The sequence below is a fragment of the Triticum urartu genome, chromosome 3A (genome assembly GCF_056163025.1).
Source record: "Triticum urartu cultivar PI428250 chromosome 3A, HENAU_Tu73, whole genome shotgun sequence".
Lineage (NCBI taxonomy): Eukaryota > Viridiplantae > Streptophyta > Magnoliopsida > Poales > Poaceae > Triticum > Triticum urartu.
The window spans coordinates 54,866,693-54,877,967 of NC_141875.1; the positions used below are offsets into that span (position 1 = coordinate 54,866,693).

Genomic DNA, 11,275 nt, shown 5'->3' on the forward strand with positions numbered 1-11,275 from the left:
ATGTCAATAAGTTTTGGGTGTATGAAACATTTGGATTAATAATATATGAAAAACAAAAATACATATTATATATTGTATTGGATTATCGTATAGTTAAAAAATATCTATTGACCATAGGTACTATAATATAATGGATTTTTTTTCATTCATGTTGGGTGTGCCTTTGATAATGTGACATGTGCCTGTTGAAACAAATAGTACTCCCTTCCCAAATATAAGTTTCTAGAGATTTCAACAAATGACTACATATAGAGCAAAATGAGTGAATCTACACTCTAAAATATGTCACATGCATCTGTACGTTGTAGTCCATTTGAAATGTCTACAAAGACTTATATTTAAGAACGGAGGGAGTAGTGGGGATCTACTAATAATGAAAAATAATTCTCATGCATCTTATGGTGAACCTTTGAAGATGTGGCATGTGTGCATGTTAACATAGTAGAAGTAGTGGGGATGAACTATTTAGGTATATAGGATTCATGATTTTCATGGCATCATTTCCCAGACTACAAATTTCACATACACTACCTCTAATGCTGCTATTAGGACTCAAGACCAAAATTACTCAACAGGACTCCATGGTACGATTTGTTTCCTTGTTGGTTCTACTCAGCATATACATCTACATGTTCTTGCTACATATGTTGGCTTGCCTTTATGGTTCTCGGTTTAATTCATACAAACGATCAGGCAGGCAGAGAGGATAGGTACAGTACGTGTGAAACAGCAAATACTGAACTGGCAACTATTCACAACATGATTTTGTTGGCCACATATCAAAATAAGAAGGACAAAAATGAAAAACAAAATCCAGTTTCAACTACATATTTTCTACACAAGTACATGGTATGTGTTGAACAATGTGATCATCCCAATGACACAGTATAACCACATAGTACTTTCTATCATACCACATATTTCCCGTTGCAGCTAACTCAACCTTCTTCAATCATCACAGTGAAACACAGTGCATCAACATACTAATACCTGTTAGAGCACAAAGATTTTTTTAAAAAACAAGAAGGCTACCACTGCCCGGCATTTACCCCTTAACAGTTAACTCAACATTCCATCAGTTCCATCTCCATTTAGGTCGACATGAAGTCAGAATGTAAGATGGTGCCGCTGAGGTGAAGATCAGAACATGCCATCACCAGCCATCAAAGCTGTCTTCAGAGTTACCAAGAAAGTTTAATGTGCAAGTGATGTATCAACAGCTATTGAAAGATGAAAAAGATGCTGTTACTCCTTGGGCAACTGATCATGAGGCTGTGAGACGAAAAATTTAGCGTTCTCTGCAACCTCTGCTTCAAGCACAGCCTCCAGGAGTATATCTGAACCTTTTGGCTCACCTGTCAAGATATAATAACACGGAACATATATTGGTCTGCAGTGATAGGAGAGTTGTTGCAGCATATCACTTAAGAGCATGTATAGTGGTTAATAAGGCAATTCTCTCTTATGTATTCCATGTCATCTAGAGAAGACAAAAACAAAACATGTTATACAATGCATTATATGTTGGTGTTAGCTCTAACAATTGTACTCTTATGATCCTAAAATCATGGGGTGGTTGAAATTAAATTAGAAAACGTGCAAACAGGAAAGGCATATCTAGTACAATGGGGAAAATGTATTATCTTTATTTATTATTAAGAGATCATCTCTTTCTTAGCTAAGAGAAGGCAATATTTTTTCTTCGTTTCTCTCTTCCACCTCATCAATTATCCTATGTGGCATTATTACAATAAGACTGTTGAACACAGGAAATGCTCATGATCTCCTAGGTGCTCCCCTCAACCATATCTCAACTACCAAAAAAAAAACATCGGGATCTGTGCCCCATCCTGTATTCCTGTGTGTATATCATCTCTTACATAACATGTATTCATTTATTGTTATCCTATCCTATATACTTAAGAAGTTGATCCCCACTAGTTCTATTTATCTCAACATGCACACATGCCACCTCATCAACCCCATTACTTTCATTTCTCTCAACATGCATGGGAAATGCTACTTATACTGCTTCTCTCAACATGCACACATCCCAATTCATCAACCCCCTACTTTATTTATCTCAACATGCATAAGAAACACTATTCATATTCTACAAATATTTTACAACTATATAATAATAAAATATAAATATAATAAATCATTTTATTTGCAGTCTTGATTCCCATATTCAGATTCCAGACAACCAAACCTCATCAAAATAATACATTGCAACCAATTCCCGCAGCAACGCTCGGGGTATCATCTAGTTTTGATAGAGACTTGTTGACTCTGGAATGGACATGGATTTTAGACTTGTGTTATCTGTCTAGAAATAGGATTTGAATATCCACCATGATTATCCACTAGTACTTCCGCTTGTCATGTACAGGACATAATATGAAGGGCACTTAATGAACATGGCAAGATCAGACTACAACTATGGTGGCATTAGAGTACCGCTAGCCAAGGTAATTGGAACAATGAAATTTAAGACTGAGTGAACCCTTGATGCTTATCTTAGATCCAAAATGGTACAGCTGGAGCATCATTTAAAAATGTCAGGAATTTTATCTCAGGTACCCTTGCCAAGAGAATTCATGGGTTGTATGAACCTATACTTCACCGTCGTGCAAAGTGAATATAGTTGCTGGTGATTTTGGAAGCAATCCAAACAAACATATGCTGCAGCAAATTTAAAAACATCACCAACAGATGTTACATCGTGGGAAAGAAGACAACGGCGGAGCTATGTTGGGGCCGAGGGGGGCCGTGGCCCCCCCAGCTTTGGAGAAAACCCTGAAGATTTTTTTTTGAAGGGCCAGGATGAGGTGAAAATTAGCCTTTTGCCCCCCCAGCTCTTTGTCATTTACGTTTCACCCCCCCAATGGTTTTGGTCTAGCTCCGCCACTGAAAGAAGATATGGAAGTCTTCCTCTGTATAACTACAGGACTTAGTTTTGTGGTTAGGTTTTTCTCTATGACTATCACTCACAATTTCTTGATTCTTGAGTTATATACCACTAACAAAATGTACAGGTTCACTGAATAAGTCAATGACCATATAGTAAAGTGGTAGCACTAGCAGAAAAATACATGTTAGGAGTTAAGATCGTTGTTTATGTACCTGTGTGTTTCGGAAGCAATCCAGCACTTTCAGCTGATATTGGGAGTACATTTAGCAGTCCATTGCTCTCTTTGAATTGTTCTCCATTACTCACACTCATGGAAGAACTCATCTTAATTCCTGGGGATACACTTAGCTTGGCATACATCATTGCTTGGCTGTGCAGATTTGTAGAGCTTGTATTCGCTGATTCCATGTCCTACGGGAATCAGCAATCAATGCCTAATAAAGTAGCTCATGCATTAAAATTGACGAGACATGTCATCATACCTTAGATGTCATTGCAAATTTACTAGTTACATCGAATTGTGTAGCTTCAGCTGTTTGTTCTGATATATTGGTAAAAGGAATCATTAGTCATCAAATAAAATAAAGCATGGGAAAAATACTGAATCGTAAAGGAACAAGCATGGTATTATAGTGAAGGAAAGACATTATAATCACCAGAGTTCTGAATTCCGTCAGGATTATTTAACCTCCTGGTAAATTGATCAGGATTTTTTCTACAAAAGCTCTCAATTTCATCACGAATTATACTGCGAATATCATCACGAAATTCTCCGGACTGCATAATCATAGTAAACTCTGTCAACTAGACTCAAATTGCCACAGCCCTAGAATATGGTAATATAATAAATGCATTAGCGAGCATTTGCATGCATCATGTTTTAACTTTAAATTAATTTTGAATTGAGAGAATTTCAAAGCCTCATGTTTTTGTTGAAGGGCAAAACCCTAAATGTTCTTCAATGTATCCAAAATGCCTTTCTAAACCCTAGAAACTTTGGAAAGAGCTTATAATAAATATCAGATTCTTCCCAAAAAAATTAGAAGTTTAAGAAGAATTATTTTGGGCCTTGAATTTAAATCATTATTGTATTTGATTTGGATTAAATTTTACCACCAAGGAAAGGATCCGCGGCAACTGATCCACTGTACCAACTTGTACACGAATGAAATCACTGCTCCCACAATGCCACCTGAACTGCCGATCTTCACTGCCGCCAAAAAGGTAGGAAATTGGGTGGGATTTTACCAGCTTGTGGAGCCAACCACTCAATCCAGAGAGAAATCGCCGCCGAATCCATGGATCAGTAAGTTCTGAGTACCAATTTGTCAGATCCCAGTGAGGATCCAACAGAATTGACAAAGAAATCGAGCAATTTGCAGAACAGAACTAGGATTTGAGGCCGATCAAGGAGGCCATTCTATATTACTGTAGCTGTACATTGTATCAGGTTCTAGCCATTGAAGCAGAATAACAAGGGGAATAATGGAAATGTTGCCAGAGCCCGGCATTATATAGGCGCAGAAAGTAATTCTCGAGTAAAAGTAACTGTAGTTGATCCGAAGCGTTAAATTTGCCTGAAGCCATCATAGCCGTCGAGCGAAGCGAGATAGGGCATCCGATAACTGAACTTTATCGACACTTAAGAAACATCTTCAGAACAGATGTAGAGGCTGATACATATCCAAACCTAAATTGCATTTCTATGAAGCATCCTACGCATTTTATGCTATAGCGTGCTATTTAAAACAATAGGATGAACTATGTACAAGTGCATTTGGGCGTTCAACCCAACAATGAACTATGACAACGTTACCGTACATCAACGTATGCAATAGATAATTTAATTAGCCAAATACTTATATTAAGACAGAGAAAATGAGATGTCATACCTGAGTTGCAGAACTATCAGATGTTCCTGCTTCAGTCATGCTCTCTGATGTTTAAACAAAGGTCCTATTAGTTTAAGTCAAATGCAGTACTCTGAACTTCTGTAGTAATCATATACAAAAAGTTACCTGTGTTGTGCTGCCTTTTGATAAACTGGCCAGGAGTTATTCTAGATAAGTTCTGAACTTCATAACCAATTGATTGTAACTTTGACATAGCATCTTGAAGCTCTGTATTAATCTGAGTAATGGAGGGGCACAAATTAATTGTGCATAATAATCGAGAATTTAAACACAAGAATGTCTCAATTATGTTGAATAGCATGAACTATTAGCAAGTTAGCATTGATAAATCATTCAATCTGTTCCAGTTTATCATTATTATAAATAAAAAGCAGCCTCCTAACAGCATATGCAACGTGTGGAACTGTAGCTAGCAACTATTTTTCTGAAAACAGCTAACTGTAAGTTTCCTTTGCTTACAGATATTATGACAATCTCACACTGTGAATGCACATGATGCAAACAAACAAATTTACATGAACTTAGGTATGGGTGGTTATGAGTCAATGCACATGATGCAAAGTTCTGCCATGGTCTCTTACAAACAGCTGCCTAACTATCTCACACTGGGTCGACAGAGGAGATCGGGTTCGGTCCAGTGGTAAAATTCCTCTCTCCTTCGTTAGATCAAGGCGATGGGGCGCGGCGCGAAGAGTTTGGACGAATCAGACTTGCAGGAGGTTGCTGTCCATGAAGGACGAATTCCTTTCTCAACAGCAAGCGACGACGGATCTGAGAGTGGATGTCAATTTGCTCAAGGCCGACGTGGTTTCCATTCTTTCTTCACAAGGTGAAAACTCTGAACAAGTAGGAGATGTTCAAAAGGCTGTCCTTGATCTGGGTAAATAGCTAGCTGCTACGAGCTCTGTTCTGAAAACTACGCAACCACAGAGCTCTAGGAATGCTGAGAAACAGCTGGTTACTGAAGACTTGGAGCATGTTAAATCTCCCACTCTGCAGCAAAGTCAACTAGAACAGCATAATACCAGAACTGAAGTTCTCAGGAAACAAATGGAATTGGAGAAGGAACTCAACAGGCACTGTGAGTCTGACAATTTGCAACAGCCACCTGATGGTGTCAATGACCATACACCTACTGCTCTTTCTCCAGGACAAGCTCATACTCCTGCTTTCAATCAATTCAACCAAAGCAGGGAGAGACAGCTTTGGCAAGGTTATTTCAAGACTTATGAACAGGAAATGAAAGCATAGTTCCATGAAGTCTATAACAAAAGGGCCTAAGATGGATTTTCCCAGATTTGAAGGAGAAGATCCTGTGAGATGGATTAGACGGTGCAATAGATATTTCCAAATGGCTGCAGCTCCTGAGAATTACAAAGTTTCATTGGCACAGCTCTATATCATTGGAGAGGCTGATGTCTGGTTAAGGAGGTCTGGGCTATTGAAAAAGTAATTGACATGGCCTGAATTCTGCACTGAATTGACAAAGAGATTTTCCTCCAAAGGTTCCTATGATTTAACAGAGAAGTTTAACACAATCAAACAGAAAAATCTAACAGTGTTGGAATACACCAAAATATTTGAAGATCTCCTGGCTGATGTGCAGGAAGAAACACCTGAACTTTCTGAACTCTGGTTTGTGAGGTGCTATGTAAAGGGACTTAGAGAGGGCATCAAGTATCAAGTTAGACCCCTTAGACCTCAGACACCTACTGATGGTTATTGGTTAGCGAGATACTGAGCCATGTCACCCTCCTAAGAAGCCTCCAGTGCCATACAACAACTTCTATCAGAGACAGAACAATACAGCGCAGCAGAGAAATGTGCCCCACCAATTACCTCAACAACAACCCCTAAAACAACTGGAACCTCCTAATGCTCAGTTCCAAAGAGCAAGGAAAGTGGGAGAGTGCTGGAGATGTGGAGATAAGTGGGTGCTGGATATGAGTTCTGGTCATGCCTTTTGGCCTGTCAACTGCTCCAAGAACTTTTCAGGCTGTGATGAACAACATATGTGGGCCTTACTTAAGAAAATTCTTGTTAGTTTTCTTTGATGATATCCTGATATACAGCTCAAATCTGAGTGACCACATCAAGCACTTGCAGATAATTTTCTCCCTTTTGAGGAAACATCAGCTATTTGCCAAAATGTCCAAATGTGTCTTTGTTGTTCCCCAGGTGGAATATTTGGGACATATTCTCTCTGCTGATGGTGTTTCTATTGATCCCTCTAAGATCCAAGCAGTTGCAGATTGGGTTACCCCTACTACTGTCACTCAGTTGATAAGTTTCTTAGGGCTGGCTAGTTAATACAGAAGAATCATTAAGAATTATGGAATCATGTGTAAGCCACTGCATGACATGCTCAAAAAGGGCCAGTTCAAGTGGTCTGCAGCTCAGGACACTGCTTTTCAGCAGGTGAAGCAGGCAGGGATCTCTGCCCCTGTTCTTGCATTGCCTGATTTCTCCACTCCTTTTATACCGGAAACTGATGCCTCTGGCACTGGAATTGGAGCTGTACTTATGCAAAATGACATGCTCAAAAAGGGCCAGTTCAAGTGGTCTGCAGCTCAGGACACTGCTTTTCAGCAGGTGAAGCAGGCAGGGGTCTCTGCCCCTGTTCTTGCATTGCCTGATTTCTCCACTCCTTTTATACCGGAAACTGATGCCTCTGGCACTGGAATTGGAGCTGTACTTATGCAAAATGGAAAAGCATTGGCTTACTAAGTTACTATAGTGCAGCTCTTTGCCCTAGGAATTCTGTCATGTCTACTTATGAAAAAGAAGCACTAGCTATAGTAGAAGCTTTGAAGAGGTGGAGACACTATTTTCTGGGAGCAAAGTTAATTATCAAAACAGACCAGCAGTCTCTGAAGTTTATCACTGATCAGAGACTTACAGAAGGCATTCAACATAAGCTAATGATGAAGTTACTGGAATTTGATTTTTTCCATTCAGTACAAAAAGGGTATCTACAACAGAGTAGCAGATGCTCTTTCTAGAAAAGTTCATCAGTTCATGACTGTCTATGGGAATTCCTCTCTGGGCACATGATTTATATGACAGCTACCAACAAGACAGTCGCTACAAGCCCATTTTGGAACAGCTGCTCTTACACAACAATGCCTCCCCTACAGAATACTCCTTTCACTTTGGAATCATCAGGTATATGGGCAAGATTGTTGTGGGTGACAATACTGAACTGAAAAAAAAACTGTTGACAGCCCTACATTCCTCTCCTATCGGAGGACATTCTGGTATGAGGGCTACTTAATCGGAGAATTAAGAATATTTTCTTTTGGCCTGGATTAAAGAAGTTTGTGGAGAATTATATTGCAGTGTCCTGTTTGCCAGAGCCAAAGGTGAGCATTGTCTTATACCTCATCTCTTAGACCCTCTGCCCATTGCTGATATGGCCTGGCAACACATTACCATGGACTTTATAGAAGGATTGCCTAATTCTCATGGGAAGGAAGTGATAGTGGTGGTAGTAGACAGATTTACCAAATATGCCCATTTTATTCCACTTTCACACCCCTACACAGTTTAGTCTGTTGCTACAGCTTTCTTGGAGAACATTAGTAAGTTGCATGGCCCTCCTAAACTGATAATATCTGACAGAGATAGAATTTTCAGCAGCCAATTGTGGAAAGATATATATTCACTGGGCCGGTGCAGCAACGAACCATAAGCGGCAAGAGTAACAACTCCTGCACTTGCGCCGGTGCAGCAACGAACCATAAGCACAGATGGCAACAGTAACAACTCCTGCACTTGCGCCGGTGCAGCAACGAACCATAAGCACACGCGGCAGCGGCAACAAGCAGATTGCATTTTTTTCCCCTTTTGAGTATTTATAGTTTTTCTATTTCATCTCTAGTCTAGCCGATTTCCATGTAGACCAGCAGGCAACTAGGCGTGTACCTTGTTTGATGTTGTGTTTCAACTTCAAAGTGAGGTCAGTAGCAATTAGGCATGTAGGTATGCAGCTCGTTTGATTGGACATGATTTTCCTCGCACAAATATTGGGAATGATTGACGGGCATTCAAAGAAGTATGGTATAAATTCTACGATTTGTTAAGAGTATAGTATAGAGAGATGTTTGCTATTGTTTCTTTTCAGGTCTAGGAGCATTTTTTAATTATTATTTTGACATAATGTTTACTCAAAAGACAGTTTCTAAAATTGGAAAAAGAAATGGAAAACTTCAAGGCTCAGTTTTTAAGTATTGTTAATGCTTTTTCATGTTTCTGCTAGTTGAATTTCATGAATTTTGGTTGAGTGGACTTGCATTTATACCTAAATTTTTAAAGCTTAAATGTTTGCCCCGGCTAACTTCAATTCCTAGATCCGCCATTGAGTAAGACATGGTTTCACATGGCACTAATGATGAGAAAATGTAAGCACAAAAATCAACTCACACAATGGCGCCAAAAACACATACATGTGCAAGAATCAGCAAGGTACCTTCTTCGCTGCAGTCTGCTCGAAGATGTCGTCCATCTGCCGGCGGTAGAGCATGAGGCGACCGACCGCTCTCCCGGTCATCCTCCCTGCCACCCTTGCCATCTTGATCATGTCACTGGGCTCTGCCAAGAACAGATGAATCAGACTAAACGGAAAAAAAGGACCCGCGCTGCAATTCCTCACAAATTGAGAAGAGAGAGCTCCCCAAATCAACTTCTTATGGCAGTAATTCGCAACATAACCTATCCGATTTAGCAGCTCAGCCAGGCAATGAGATCAAACGAAAGGCAAGACAAAAGAGAGGTGCTGTGACTCCAGATCTTACTCATCATCACGGAGCAGGCCCCGAGGATGACCAAAAGCTGGCCGGTGGAGACGCCCAGCATCTTGTTCGCTGGAACCACCGACCCGCCGGCAGGAGAGATAGGAGATCTCACCGCCCGGCGAGGGCGGCACAGCTGGTGCGCGGAATCTGGCGCGTTGCGGTGCGGCCGTGACTCGGCTTTCGGCTGGTCCAGGGGTGGTAGGCCGACTGCAACGAATGATGTGGATTGAATAGTCAATGATAGTATGGGAAATAATAAGAGGTTGTAACGAAACCTAATCTTTTGTTGAAATCCTGTTCCGTTTGCAACAGCACAAGGTCATTTGATCACACAATTAATAAACTAAGCCATATCACATATGCTACAGCAAGCATTCGTAATAAATAAACCAAGTCATATATGACATGGTTCAACAGTCATTCCTATATATTCAAGTATGATTTTTTCCTCTGCCATATCAAAGCACGAACAAACCTTCAATCAGCATATTCAGTCACACAAATTATAATATACCAAGCCATATTTGACATGGTCAAGCAAGCCTTGTGAACAAATAAACCAAGCCAAAAGCACACGCTGCAGCTACACTGATTTATCCTCCGCCATATCAAATCATGGACAAACATCAATCAATTTGTAAACAGAAGCAAGCTCATGCAGTGACATGGCAATATAAACAGCCTGGGAGAGCAAAAACTATGAATTTGTTAGCCACGAACCTTCGATTGGCCTACAGGATGTGCCGACCTTGAAACAACCTGCAAGTTCCAGAGAAATAGTTAGCATATAAGAATCCGGCATGGGAGGAATCAGGATTTAAGAAGCGGTTAAAAGTGAGGTGAGCTGACGCCGCCATGGGGTACAGGAGTGGGCGGCGACCAGCTACTAGACGGGGCGGGGAAGGGGTGGGGGAGGTCCCCGCATCCAAGATTTGTGGGATAGGCAGGGGAGGGATGAAGACTGGCCGGATGGGGCAGAGGCGGAGAGGGAGGAGGCACGCGGATGGCCGGAGATGGAGATGGAGATGGAGATGTCGAGCGGGCGGGTGCCCGGGGGGGGGGGGGGGGGGGGGGGTCTCTACAGGGGCGAGGTGGAGAGGGGAAGGCCGTTGCTGGCCGGAGACAGGAAAGGAGGGGGAGGAGGGGCGAGGCCGGAGCTCACCTGCGCCGCCGCTTCTCCCCTCGTCCCGCGAGGGCGCCCCTGTGTCTACGGGACTCTCGCGTCAAGCCGACCGCAAGATGGGCCGGCTCAGGCACGCGGGAGCCACAGCATCGTGTTCTTTTTCACGTTTTTTCTTTTCGTTTTTCGCTTTCTTTTTTTACTTTAGTTTATACTTCCAAATATTCCAAGTAAATATATTCGAAAAAAACATTTTACACTTAAATCACTTGAAAAAAATGTTATCCAAGCATTTGAAAAGCGTATAATATGTATATAGAAAATGTACCTCATGTATCGAAAAACTATAATGTGTGTCAAACAAATTGATAATGTATTAAACAAAATGATAATCAACCATTTGAAAAAATATGTTAAATAAGTGTCTGTACAATGTTAATCAAGCATTCGGATTTTTTTAAATGTGTATGTGTATAGAAAGAATGTTGCCATGTATTAAAAAATGTTAATCTTGTACTTGAAAATTGTTACTCAA

General features: G+C 40.7%; 1 protein-coding gene and 1 pseudogene across 2 annotated transcripts; one reads left to right on the forward strand and one right to left on the reverse strand.

Moving 5' to 3' along the window:
- Window positions 1-800: 800 nt before the first annotated feature.
- On the reverse strand, window positions 801-10,888 carry LOC125546639 (uncharacterized). Of its 2 annotated transcripts, none has more exons than XM_048710817.2 (10): window positions 10,783-10,888; window positions 10,341-10,379; window positions 9,621-9,827; window positions 9,296-9,417; window positions 4,933-5,044; window positions 4,807-4,850; window positions 3,571-3,691; window positions 3,397-3,455; window positions 3,127-3,325; window positions 801-1,355 (listed from the first exon to the last, which is right to left on the reverse strand). In XM_048710817.2, the coding sequence occupies exons 3-10, from the start codon at window positions 9,679-9,681 to the stop codon at window positions 1,246-1,248; spliced, it is 828 nt and encodes a 275-aa protein (XP_048566774.2). In that variant the 5' UTR covers window positions 9,682-9,827; window positions 10,341-10,379; window positions 10,783-10,888; the 3' UTR covers window positions 801-1,245. The 2 variants fall into 2 exon arrangements, with proteins under 2 accessions (XP_048566774.2, XP_087402439.1); XM_087546313.1 differs by lacking the exon at window positions 801-1,355 and adding an exon at window positions 1,359-1,480.
- LOC147978485 (uncharacterized) lies at window positions 5,078-9,286 on the forward strand (annotated as a pseudogene).
- Window positions 10,889-11,275: the final 387 nt, after the last annotated feature.